General features: G+C 38.8%; 1 protein-coding gene across 3 annotated transcripts in view; it reads right to left on the bottom strand.

Annotated features, from left to right (window-relative positions):
• The window catches only part of col4a6 (collagen, type IV, alpha 6), a 133,641-nt gene that overhangs the window by 2,092 nt on the left and 118,026 nt on the right, over nucleotides 1-13,523 (bottom strand). For all 3 annotated transcript variants that reach the window (XM_073835986.1, XM_073835985.1, XM_073835987.1), the window contains 17 exons: nucleotides 11,100-11,270; nucleotides 10,776-10,919; nucleotides 10,457-10,579; nucleotides 9,227-9,408; nucleotides 8,995-9,058; nucleotides 8,799-8,873; nucleotides 8,548-8,655; nucleotides 7,893-8,000; nucleotides 7,686-7,757; nucleotides 7,469-7,588; nucleotides 7,104-7,220; nucleotides 6,717-6,878; nucleotides 6,519-6,617; nucleotides 6,276-6,425; nucleotides 6,064-6,180; nucleotides 3,034-3,225; nucleotides 2,620-2,906 (listed from right to left, as the gene is read on the bottom strand). In XM_073835986.1, coding sequence (XP_073692087.1) covers nucleotides 2,620-2,906; nucleotides 3,034-3,225; nucleotides 6,064-6,180; nucleotides 6,276-6,425; nucleotides 6,519-6,617; nucleotides 6,717-6,878; nucleotides 7,104-7,220; nucleotides 7,469-7,588; nucleotides 7,686-7,757; nucleotides 7,893-8,000; nucleotides 8,548-8,655; nucleotides 8,799-8,873; nucleotides 8,995-9,058; nucleotides 9,227-9,408; nucleotides 10,457-10,579; nucleotides 10,776-10,919; nucleotides 11,100-11,270 — 2,291 coding nt within the window. The remainder of the gene's footprint in view (nucleotides 1-2,619; nucleotides 2,907-3,033; nucleotides 3,226-6,063; nucleotides 6,181-6,275; nucleotides 6,426-6,518; nucleotides 6,618-6,716; nucleotides 6,879-7,103; nucleotides 7,221-7,468; nucleotides 7,589-7,685; nucleotides 7,758-7,892; nucleotides 8,001-8,547; nucleotides 8,656-8,798; nucleotides 8,874-8,994; nucleotides 9,059-9,226; nucleotides 9,409-10,456; nucleotides 10,580-10,775; nucleotides 10,920-11,099; nucleotides 11,271-13,523) is intronic.

Genomic DNA, 13,523 nt, shown 5'->3' with positions numbered 1-13,523 from the left:
CTTTCCTTGGCTATGATCATTTAGAGCCCTTTGAAGCTGCTTTTTGGAAGTTCAAACTCGGGGGCACCATAGAAGTCCATTATATGGAGAGAAATCCTGAAATGTTTTACTCAAAAAACATAATTTCCTTACAACTGAAGAAAGAAAGACATGAACATCTTGGATGACAAGGGGGTGATTACAATATCTGTACATTTTTGTTCTGAAAGCGAACTACTCCTTTAAGTAACGTTTTTCCCACATCGATCTACACTCCATACACCACAAAGACAAAGCAAAAAACAGATTTATGACAACTTTGCAAATTTATTAAAAATAAAAAACTGAAATGATTACATTGCATAAGTATTCATACCCTTTTCCGAGACCCTTGAAATGCCCTTGCATTTGCATTGCTTGTAGATGTTACTACACTTCAAGTGGAGTTAACCTGTGGCAAATTCATTTGAATGGGTATGATTTGGAAAGGCACATACCTCTCGTTTAATAGGTCTAAGAGCTGAAAATGTATATGTGACCCTGGACCACAAAACCAGTCTTAAAGGTGCAGTGTGTAGATTTTTTGCGGCATCTAGCGGTGAGGTTGTGAATTGCAACCAACGACTCCGTCCACCGCTCACCCCTCCCTTTACAGAAGCTACGGCAGCCGACACGGGATTAAGATGTCGTCCTTTTAGACAGCAAAGAATAATGCAGTTTCTTTTAAAACGTAAATTAGGGAATTAGATTTACTTGATAATTCAATAAAACGATGTTATTGTGAATATTACTGTTACTTGTTCATCATTGTGTCAGTGTTTTTTCGCTAGAACAACAGTGATGAAATGCAATCTGTAAAGCAGTTTGTCCATTTAGGGCTACTGTAGAAACATAATGTTGGCTTCCATGTGAGGGGACCCGCGGTGTATGTAGATATAAACTGATAATTCAGTTAAAAAGTTAATAAAAACATAATGGCTCATTACATAAGGTAATACACCCCTGAAAACATAGTTATGTATATTATATTGCATTTCTGTCTAGAGATAATCTTAAATATTACACATTGCACCTTTAAGTAGCACGGGTGTATTTGTAGCAATAGCCAAAAATACATTGTATGGGTCAAAATTATCAATTTTTCTTTTCTGCCAAAAATCATTAGCATATTAAGTAAAGATCATGTTCCATGAAGATATTTTGTAAATTTTCTACCATAAATATATAAAAACATGATTTTTTATTAGTAATATGCATTGCTAAGAACTTCATTTGGACAACTTTTAAGGCGATTTTCTCAATATTTAGATTTTTTTGCACCCTCAGATTCCAGGTTTTCAAATAGTTGTATCTCAGACAAACATTGTCCTATTTTAACAAACAATATATCAATGGAAAGCTTATTTACTCAGCTTTCAGATGACGTAAGAATCTCAATTTCGACAAATTTACACTTATGACTGGTTTTGTGGTCCAGGGTCACATATTTGAGCAAAAAAGCCCTCAAGTCAAAAGAACTGCCTGTTTAGCTTAGAGACAGGATTGCATCAAGGCACAGATCAGGGGAAGAGTTCAGAAAAAAATATGCTGCAATGAAGGTTCACAGAAGCATGTAGTCTCCATTATCCATAATGAAAGAAGTTTGAGACAACTAGGACTTTTCCTAGAGCTGGCCACCTGGCCAAACTGAGCAATTGATGGATAAGGGTCTTGGTTAGACTGGTGACCAAGAAGCTGATAGTCACTCTATTTGAGCTCCATGATCATATATGCAGATGGGAGAAACTTACAGAAGGACAAACGTCACCGTAATACACCACCAATCTGATCTTTGTGGCGGTGTGGCCAAAGTCAATCTTCTCCTCAGTGAAGACACATGAAAACATACTTGGAATTTGCAACAAAGCACCTAAAGATCTCTCAGATCTTGAAAAACAAGATTCTCTGGTCTGATAAACCTCAATTCCAAGCATCATGTATGGAGGAAACCAGGCACTGCTCATCACCTGCAGACTACCAACCCAAAAGTAAAGTGTGGTGGTAGCAGCCTCATGCTGTAGGGTTGTTTTTCAGCGGCAGGGACTGAGGGACTCATTAGAATAGAAGGAAAGCTCAACACAGCAAAATATTGGGATAGCCTTAAAGTTCTTGAGTGGCCCAGCCACAGCCTGGGCTTGAACCCAATCAAACATTTCTGAAGAAAGCTGAAAATGTCTGCCAGACCCCATCCAAGCTTACAGAGCTTGAAAGGTGAAGAGGTGAGGAGAAGAATGGCAGATAATTGCCAAATGCAGATGTGTAAAGCTTGTCACATCATACCAAAAAAGACTTGAGGCTGTAAAGGTGCTTCAACAAAGTATCAGGTTAAGGGTATGAATAATTATGCAAAACACTTATTTCAGTTTTTTAATTTTAATACATTTGCTAAGTTGTGACAAATCTGTATTTGCTTTGTCTTTATGGTGTGTAGAGTAAGTTTAAAGCAGTTTAACATAAGGTTACAGCATAACAAAAAATGGGAAAAAAATGAAGGGGCATGAATACTTTTGCAAAACACAGTATATTAAATCGCTTATATAAATATATTATTTCATGTGTAAACTGTCAATATGTGTGCGAACAGGTATAACTGAGTTTTACCATAAGGAAGGAGTAACCAATCCACAAACTTCTCCAGCCCTGAGGGCAGGTCGGTATGGTGAGATCCTGGCTATGGATAGCAATTGCGTAAGATGGAGCCTCACATACTGAGCAGCGGCTAATGTACTGAGATATCTGCTGACCTGCCACAGGCATCATGGGAATGGGTGCCGTGGTGGATAGCCAATAGGATTTGTCATTGCGACTAGCATAGTGGCAGATTTCATCCACTGTGCAGTACAAGAAGGGGATGGTGTTGAAATGCGGCAGGCAGGAACCAGGCAATCCTGTATAGAAGAGAACATTTGAATTCAACCACAACAAACTGATTAACAGCAAATTATATTCCAAATCTATCTGTTCCATTTTTTTTAACAATTGACATCCCTAATAATAACAACCCTAGTGTCTCACCCAGGTCCTGGTTGTGTGCTTTCTCCTGCCCTTCCACATAGAGCAAACTGTAGCCCTCCCACAACTTGGCCATGCCTTGAGGACACATGGGCACCTGGGTGGATTGACTGTGTTTCACCAAAGTATAACCGATACCGGTACTGCGTGCAGGTGGCCCAGGAAGACCTTGTATTCCTGGTGAGCCACGGGCTCCTGTAGAAGACATGTCAAAGTGGAAGAATTTGAAAGGCAGTAACAAAAGGGAGGAGAGGAAATGGTGAAAGATGTAAACCGCAAAACAGTTAATAAATTGTCTATCTAATCTGACCACTAAAATTACTTTTATTGGTATATCCTACCTAGTTACAGTGACTGACTCATATGATTTGATAGGAATAAATCAAAAATTAATTTAGACATTACCACATAAAGAACATGAGTGCAGAGTAACCAGTCAAAAGTAATACACTCGATTAATTAGTTCTCATCTGGTTTTGCTTTAGAATCCAAATTTTACACTAGAAATCAAGTGACACAAGACATAGTCAAAATATCTACAGCACAAAAAAGTATATTAAAAAAATGTATATACGTACATATAAATATTTACAGTAGTCAAACGTTAAGGATATGATTTTTTTAAAGAAGTCTCTAATGCTCACCAAGGCTGCATTTATTTGATAAAAATACAGTTTAAAATGGTCATATTATTAAATTATTACAACTTAAAATATCTGTTTTCTGTGGAAGCCCGATTCTGCTACTAAATAAAACATAAAAAAGGGTCATTGCAGCTTTTTAATCTCACAATTTTGTCTTTTTTTCTCAGAGCAGTGATACTAACTGATAAAATATATCGAAATTACGACCTATGCTATCAATGTCAAATGCTGAAACATTAATTCATGCGTTCATGACCTCAAGGATAGATTATTGTAATGCTTTATTGGGTGGTTGTTCTGCACGCTTAATAAACAAACTCCAGCTGGTCCAAAATGCAGCAGCTAGAGTTCTTACTAGAACCAGAAAGTATGACCATATTAGCCCGGTTCTGTCAGCACTGCATTGGCTCCCTATAAAACATCGTATAGATTTTAAAATCTTGCTAATTACTTATAAAGCCCTCAATGGTTTAGCTCCTCAGTACTTGAACGAGCTCCTATCGTATTATAGTCCTTCACGTCCGCTGCGTTCTCAAAATTCTGGCAATTTGATAATACCTAGAATATCAAAATCAACTGCCGGCGGCAGATCATTTTCTTATCTAGCGCCTAAACTCTGGAACAATCTACCTAACACTGTTCGGGAGGCAGACACACTCTGTCAGTTTAAATCTAGATTAAAGACACATCTCTTTAACCTGGCTTACACATAAAATCATTAACACATTTCTATAATTCAAATCCGTTAAAGGATTGTTAGGCTGCATTAATTAGGTCAACCGGAACCGAAAACACCTTCCATAACACCTGATGCACTCGTTGCATCGTAAAAAGAATGGCATCTACGCTAATATTAGTCTGTTTCATTCTTATTCCGAGGTCACCGTAGCCACCAGACCCAGCCTGTATCCGGATCAGATGGTCACTCCAGTCCCCCGGATCCAGTCCGTACCCAGCTTAGATCATGGATCACCACCTGGAGATGACTTCAATAGCCGTGGATGTCAACCAGATGAGCTCCAAGGCGGATCATCAATAAAGACCTCGCCAACCTTGACGGCCATCGGCGCTACACTACAGGATCCTGATGAGTTCTCTACAATCAGACATTGGTACAAACTGTTGTTTGGTCTGGCCAGAGGAGAACTGGTCCCCCGACTGAGCCTGGTTTCTCCCAAGGTTTTTTTCTCCATCTCTGTCACCTGTGGAGTTTTGGTTCCTTGCCGATGTCGCCTCTGGCTTGCTTAGTTGGGGACGCTTTCCAGCGATATCGTATACTATTTGAACTGAACTGATGATGATATCACTGAATTCATTGATGAACTGCCTTTAACTGAAAATTGATTGTTACAATAATGCGTTACTTACACACTATTGTGCTGTTTAAATACTGTGCAGTTGCTTTGACACAATCTGTATTGTAAAAGGCACTATATAAATAAAGGTGACTTGACTTGACTAACTCGCAATTGCAAGTTATAAAGTAAGAATTATGAGATAAAAACTCACAATTTTGACTTTTTTCCTCTCAAATGCAAATTTATATTTAAATATTATTATATAGTTTATATCACACATTTATGACTGACTTTTCTCGAGAAAAAAGACTGATGTTCTCAGAATTGCAAGTTTATATCTTACAATTCTGACTTAATTCCCATGTGTGTGTTATAAAATCATAATTCTGAGAAAGTCTGAATTTTGAGGTGCAAGTTTATATCATGCAATTCTGAGAAAAAAGTCAGATTTGTGAGTATATGTCTTTTCTGACTTCATTTCATAGAATTGCGAGTTTATCTCTCACAATTCTGAGAAAAAAAGTCAGAATCGCAAGATTGTTTCATACAATTCTGAGAAAAAAGTCAAAATTAAGAGATAAAAAGTCGCAGTTACCTTTTTCAAAAAAAATTCAGTGGTGGAAATGGACTTCCATAGTTTTAATAATATATATTTTGAAATGTAATTAATTTTTTAATTTTTAATTTTATTTTTCAGGATTCTTAAAAAGAATACAATTTATTTAAAATACATTTTTTTGGCATTATATTTTGCTATATATTAAGTGTTTTTACTGTCACTTTTGTTGTTGTTCAGTTAAATTTCAAGGTCTTCAACCCTGCTCCAAAGGGACCCACTGACCTACAAATTTTATTTCCAACCTGCTTCTGCACACCTGGCCTGTGATTTTTCAAGTGAACCTGAAGACCTTGATCTTAATGAAGGGTCACACTCTTTTTATATAGTTTTATGGTTTATTGTGTTTTTTAAATTATTACTGTTGTTCTACCTGCTGTTTATGATCAGAACAAATCTGAACGACCATCTGAGAGCCATTGCTCCAAAATATTTATATAAAGCATGTAAAAATGTGGAAGGACGCTCTTTGTACCTTGGGTTCCTGTAGGACCTTGGATTCCAGAAGGTCCAGAGTCACCAAAAGTTCCAGGAGATCCAGTTGCACCAACAGGACCAAGTCTACCCACTGGCCCTCTGAGACCTTTGGGACCTAGAAAAATATCAGGTTGAATAATGAATCAGAATTTCAGTTTCATATTTCTTACTTTTCTTTTATCTTCTGCAAAGACAGTAAAAAACGCTCACCTGGAAATCCTGGACTGCCTGGGAGGCCTGGCATTCCTGCCTGACCAATAGACCCATCAAGACCTGATGGGCCCTGTTCTCCAAATGGCCTATTGCCTGTTATGTTACGTGGGAACACAGTACCTGGACGTCCCTTAAGACCAGGAAAGCCTGAGAGGACAATAAGCAAAAGCTGATGTCTCAAGAATGCTCATGATTTATAACTGTTAGCTAATTTTTTAGTGGATATAAATGCTTACAGACCCTTTAATCCTTTAGGTCCATTCCTGCCATAATCTCCTGGTTCTCCAGGGAAACCTGGTGGACCAGGTATACCACTAAACCCAGGGTCACCTCTTTGTCCTTGTAAATCCGGAGAGCACAAAAATGAATCAATTCCAATGAAGAAACTACAGGACCACAGTTAAAGAGACAGAAATTTTTTAAAGCAATAAAAAATACCTTTAAAACCAGGACTGCCTTGTAATCCAGAGCCTCCAAAACCACCGGGTTCTCCACGTGATCCTGGTATTCCTGGTCGCCCAGGAAATCCGGCATCTCCCCTATCTCCTTGGACTGTTCCAGGGCCTGGTGGACCAGGTAGGCCAGGAGGGCCAAAGGGACCTACAAATAATCCAGTTTAACTGATTACACTGCCTCACAAAAACTGCTATTACAAAAGGTGAAGTTCACGCTTGAAGAGAAACAGATCTAAAAGGAATCATAATTGCTAGCCGTCTAGATAAAATACCTTTTTGTTTTAGATATACATAGCTTAAGAAAGGATCAGTTCAATCTTAGAGAAGCAATAAAAGTAATGAGAACGGAGAGTACAGAGATGTCCTGTACCTTCTCGTCCATCCAATCCAGGAAGTCCAGGGTCTCCGGGAGGACCTGGGATATTAGAAAAACTAGGTGGGCCAGGGGGGCCTGGAATACCTGGGAAGCCTGACAAACCAGGGGCACCTGAAAACCAAGATTTCATAATCATTAATTACATATATGCAAATAAAAGAGAATCTATAGCAACTATAGCACTATAGCAATGACCCTATGATTGCATATTTTTAAATTTTTTTGGTGTGATTCCAGCTCCTATCATTTGAAGTGCCATTATTAATATTTATGGCTTCCATTGATTTCAAATATACAACTTTTCATTTCAAATTGATATTTCTGTACTGTCTAGTGTCCATACACATGATTCTCCTCACCAGTGTCTCCTCTAGATCCTTTTTCTCCAGGACGCCCAGGTACTCCAGGCTGTGATGAGCCTCTCTCTCCCTTCAGGCCATTCACACCAGGAGCTCCAGTCCGACCACCTTCAGTCACACCTGAGGACATATGTTAAATTAGCAGTCACTAGTTTGTTCACATTTAAAGCATAATGCAGAACCTTATAATCAAAGGTTTATCTGATTTATAATTCACCTGGAACTCCAGACTGCCCCTTGGAACCTGGAAGACCATTGAGTCCAACTAAACCAGGTGATCCTGGAAAACCTGTAGTAAGATTTGAGGGAGAGTGTTTCAGAAACGGCAACATGCTTTTTTCTATTAGTCAGTATAATAAATAAGCTGAAAAACATATGTTTTTAGCAGTGTCTAACAGTAAAATTGTACAAGTTCTTGTTTAACCTTTCTCTCCTTGTGGACCTGGAACTCCAGGACGACCTGGATCTCCATCACGCCCCTTCTGTCCAGGATAACCAGGGAGACCCCTAATTCCTGGGAGGCCTGGTGAGCCTATATACAAATACAACAATAAATATAGCTGCAAGCAGCGATAAACAGCATTTTTAGTGCTCACTACAAATGAAGATATATCTTATTCCGTTCAGGAGTTATAGGCATTTAACTAAAAGTGGCCCAGCCCTTTTGAACATTTTGCTGTCCCGTGTCGGAAAGTTAGACTTTTTTGTTAATTATCTATATTCGCTATCCAGAGAATCTTTCTGCATTGGTTTAGTTGGAATCAGGCAAAAAAAAAACTAGGATTAGTTCGCAAAGGTAGGTTTTGCAAAATATCCAAAATACCTGAAAATTTCACCAGGCTCATGATCAAATCTGAGGCATGCGTTTTGTCTGACATGAGCCAAGGATTCCAACAACATAAGTCTCTATTACTTACGGTTTAGTCTCCATGATCAGTTTTACTATTCTAACAATTACAATAGGGTTTCAACACTACATGCTTGAACCCCTAAAAGTAAAACTGACATTAAGGGAAAAAGAGCTGTTGATGTAAAAGCTGAAGTAATTTTTAAAAGAATCATAAGGCTGGTTCACGTACCACCAAATCCAGGTGCTCCTGGCTCTCCAGGAAAACCTTTCTGGCCTCGAAATCCCAAGACTCCTGGGAAACCTGGATCACCTGGTGCACCAGGAAGTCCTGGACCACCTAGTTATGAAAGGCGAAAGACAAAAACCTATTTTAGAAATCAGACATGAATATATATTACAAAATGAAGCACAGTACAAATAGAAATAGACGAGTTTATTAAACATACACATACTAAGAACTTGAAAAAGTGTTTTTCTTACCTGGGAATCCAGGATTTCCAATCACACCCTTTGGTCCAGGGGGTCCAGAAAATTCATACGAATCTCCTTTCTCACCTTAAAAACATTTAAGGCCATCAGACAACTATTCAACTACTTGCATTTGCAATATGCAGTGTTTGTCAGAAATAAGCAACATTATTTTCATTATCATAAATTGGTACTGAAAGAATCTCACCTTTGGCACCAGGTTGTCCTGGAGTGCCTGGGAACCCTTGAACCCCAGGTACACCATCATCACCCTGCAGTGGAGAACAACACAAAAAGTAAAAGACAATGTATATTTCTGTGCATAAATATGAAACTCTGAGACCATGTTAGACCCGGAGTTGACAACAGTATTAGTATGCTGCACCCATAGAAAACTTTTATACATACTTATACTTGTGGCCTGAATACAGGATACTTACCCTCAAGCCTGGTGAGCCAGGGAAGCCCATAACTCCAGGTGAACCTTTAGGACCAGGAAAGCCAAAGGAGCCAGAAATACCTGGGAGTCCAGGCTGGCCAGGAAAACCTTTTGCTTGGTCTGCAATACCAGGTGATCCAGGAAAGCCATCACGTCCAGGTCTACCAGGAAAACCCTTATCACCTGTTAAAAAGAGAAAAACATTTAGATTTTAAGAAACAATGACTGGTCTTTGTTGTCGTTCCAATCCAACACTTTTATCACAGACAGAAAAGATAACTTTGCTCATCATTAATGACTCCAGTGAGTGACTCTACAAAACAAGTCCATCATTAGAAACTAAGGAAACGAGGTTTAATTGAAGGGTCAGTTGTAACAGCCCATGGTTCTGTCACTTTTGGTTTGAGTGGGGTTGTAGTTCCACTACCATCCTCTAGGGGCTCTAATCAGGATGCCTCCTTTAGATATAGGCAGGTGTAGTAGTAGAAGGAGAGAATTGTTTGGTGCATGGGAAGAATCATGGTAGTCTTTCCATGTATTGCTTCATTATGAAGAGTCCAGGTTGAGAAACTATAATGTTTCACGCTCAATCTATGTAAGTGTTTGCTGTTGTTTGATATTATGTATTCAGTTATCAGTTTGACCAGAGCTATGAATGGTAATTGGTCTGAATTGATGTGAATGTTCTGGAAAGCCTGCTAATGCTCTGCTTGTATGTTGTATTCTAGAAGGACTCTTCATTTGTTGGTAGTTTTAAACCACTATTATACTGACAGAGCACATATGGAGATATATCAGCAATTGGGACTGCTGCTGGATTCGACCTATATTTGGGAGCACATATGAACTGGTGAAATTTGGACACCGTGGTTGCTTCTTGGACTCTTTTTCGACTCAAGCCTCTTCATCATCATCAGCATCATCAACATATTACATTCGTCTTTGATGAGTATCAATAGACATTTATAGAAAGACGATCCTGACTTATCTTGTAGAATTGAATCTTCCTGAGGTTGTTTGGGTGTTTGATGTTTGTTTTTTTATGTTCAACTTAATGATTTGGTAACCTGCTCTTTGTTTGGTATCTTTATTGGTTATGCATTCATGTTTACTTATTGAAGTTTTTTAAGGTACTATATTAAGATTGGTTGGCGGGCCCCTCCCTTATTAACACGTGTAGCAAGCAGCTTCTTAAAAGAGAGAAGAGCAGTTACACAGTCAACTTTTGTACCTCTTGGTCCTGGGAAACCAGGCAGTCCACCACCTCCTGGTTCACCTTTTTCACCCCTTTCCAGCTGCTCTACTGGAAACACTGGAAGAGAGGGTCCTGGAAGACCAGGAGCACCACGCTCCCCTTTTAAAACACAAACATATATTAAATTAGTACATTCATTAATTGTATTGATTCAGTGCATTTCAAAATATAATTACAATAAGCTATTTCATATCTTGCTTCTTTGTACTGAAGTCTTTTTTGAATACCTTCTATGGTTTAACTTAACTAGAAAAAAGTCTAACAATAAAATGTCCTGCAAATGCCATCAATATACCTTTGGTTCCTCTTGATCCAGCTCCCCCAGGTAGGCCATCCTGCCCAGTGAAACCAGGTAAACCTTTAATTCCTGGGCCACCTGGGACTCCAGGAGAACCAGGTAATCCTGGGAACCCCAACAATCCAAAAGACCCCTTCTCCCCTGGAACACAGACAAACAAAATATCTACATTATAATTAAAAGCAAAATGTGCTCACTAGACTATTTTAAACAATCTCAGAGATGCTTGTTTGATGTAATAATGCACAAAATAACAAATTTGAATAGTGTGGTCAAGAAAATCAAATCAATTTTAAATAAGCTCTTTCTGCAACATCATACCCTTTACTCCTGGTCTTCCAGGTATGCCTGGACGTGTTCCAAAGCCAGGGGGTCCAGGAGGTCCCCTAAATCCCTGTGACCCTGGGATGCCAGAAAGTCCTGGTCTACCCTTTATTCCACCAGGCCCTGGAGGTCCTGGATCTCCCCTCACACCCTTCAGCCCTGGGAAACCTGTGGAGGAAAAATTAGTTAAAATATAATATAGGGATTTACACTGAAAGTGACTATAAATTACTTGGAATTCAGTGAAATAAACTCCATTAAGACGTATTTATATTAGATAGTTAATAAACTAACAATACTGAACATGTGAACACACTTACCCACTTAAGAAATTATTTAAAAAATATGCAATAAACATTTGACAAAAACATTTACTGATATCTGTTGTACTAAATGAACACAACATAGTTCACAATTTGTGAAAATGTCAAGTAGCTAGAACATGAAATATTACTTTGATGACTAACTAAAGATGACATTACTAAGTAAAGATGCTGCTGTTTTAATAGTAGGTGGGTTTGTGGTTAAAGGCACACAAGCACAGAGTTATAGCAAATTCTGAGGCTAGATTATTAGATTAGAAGCTAGATTGCTCAAATTCATTGAACCTGAGGATTAGTACCTAAGCACACAAGTTTTAGGTCATCTTTTGCATGCAAGTGTACTATGGTACACAAACACACAAAAGATGGAAAATACATTTCAAAATACTCTAGTGATAAAAGACCATGAATTTACTCTTTTAAATAGATGGTCAATCCAAGAAATTACAAACCACCCTACTGGTTTAAAAAATTAAGGAAGAGTTCAACCAAAAAATTTAAATTCTGTTATCATTTACTCAACCTCACAAGACTTTTTTATCATCTTTGAAATAAAATTGAAGATATTTTTAGTGAAAGTCTATTACACCAAAACTCTGACAGCTCAAAAAGTTCATAAAGACTTCATAAAGAATTCATATAAAATAATATATAAATAAAATAATTTAAATCTGTTCATCATAAAGCAGGGATTAAAGCAAAAAAATTGACTGAAAATTTTTCCTCCAAAAACTCTTTGCCAAACACCATTCCACAGCCATACCTGTCAAACACCCACTTTATAAGCAGTTTTTTTCCTTCTTATAGTGCGTGTCCTCCTAATTTAAAAAATGTAGAAGCATCTTCTGATCAATAATAGAAAATTCTGATAAAAAAAATTAGCCTTCCTAATATGAGGTGATAATTGACTCATTAAGATGATTTACAGTGGCAGATTCTTTTTACCATTGTAATGGCATTTTTTAATTTTTATTAAAAAAATTTTATAAAATTTTGCTGGATCTATCTGCAGCTTTTGACACGGTGAATCATCAGATCCTCCTGTCCACCCTCTCATCGCTGGGCATCACAGGGACTTCACTTCGCTGGTTTGAACCTCTCTGGTAGGTCTTTCAGAGTGGCCTGGGGAGGGGAGGTATCCAAAACTCATCAACTGGTCACTGGGGTTCCTCAGGGATCAGTTCTTGGACCCCTCCTCTTCTACACTACATCTCTGGGCCCCATCATGCAGGCACATGGCTTCTCCTACCATTGCTATGCTGATGACACACAGCTGTATCTTTCATTCAAACCAGATGATCCATTGGTAGCTGCGCGGATCTCAGGCTGCCTGGCGGATATCTCTGCATGGATGAAGGAACACCATCTAAAGCTCAATCTAGCAAAGACTGAGCTCCTCATTTTTCCTGCCACTCCATCTTTACAACATGACTTCTCCATCCAGATAGGTTCATCAACAATTACCCCATCGACTTCAGCCAGAAATCTGGGTGTAATCTTTGACGACCAATTGACCTTTAAAGATCACATTGCTAAAACTGCTAGATCTTGCAGGTTTGCATTGCACAACATCAGAAAGATCAGGCCCTTCCTAACAGAGCATGCTACACAACTCCTTGTCCAGGCCCTGGTCATTTCCAGGCTGGACTACTGCAATGCTCTTTTAGCCGGTCTTCCAGCATGTACAATCAGACCTCTACAAATGATTCAGAATGCAGCAGCACGACTGGTCTTCAATGAGCCCAAAAAGGCCCATGTCACACCTCTCTTCTTATCTCTGCACTGGCTACCGGTTACAGCACGCATCAAATTCAAGGCACTGATGCTGGCATATAGGACAGCCACCGGCTCATCACCTGCTTACCTCCATTAACTACTACACATCTACACTCCCTCCAGATGTCTGAGATCCTCTAGTGAAAGACGCCTCATTGTACCACCACAGAGAGGTATGAAATCACTTTCCAGAACATTCTCGTTCAACGTTTCTGCCTGGTGGAATGATCTTCCCACCCCTATCTGGAATTCAGTCTCCTTAACAACTTTCAAGCGACTGCTGAAAACCCATCTTTTTCGACACTATGTGACTCTATAAAAA

This window comes from Garra rufa, chromosome 3 (assembly GCF_049309525.1).
Source record: "Garra rufa chromosome 3, GarRuf1.0, whole genome shotgun sequence".
NCBI lineage: Eukaryota > Metazoa > Chordata > Actinopteri > Cypriniformes > Cyprinidae > Garra > Garra rufa.
Note: the sequence above shows the minus strand (reverse complement) of the source record. Positions and strands in the feature narration are given on the sequence as shown.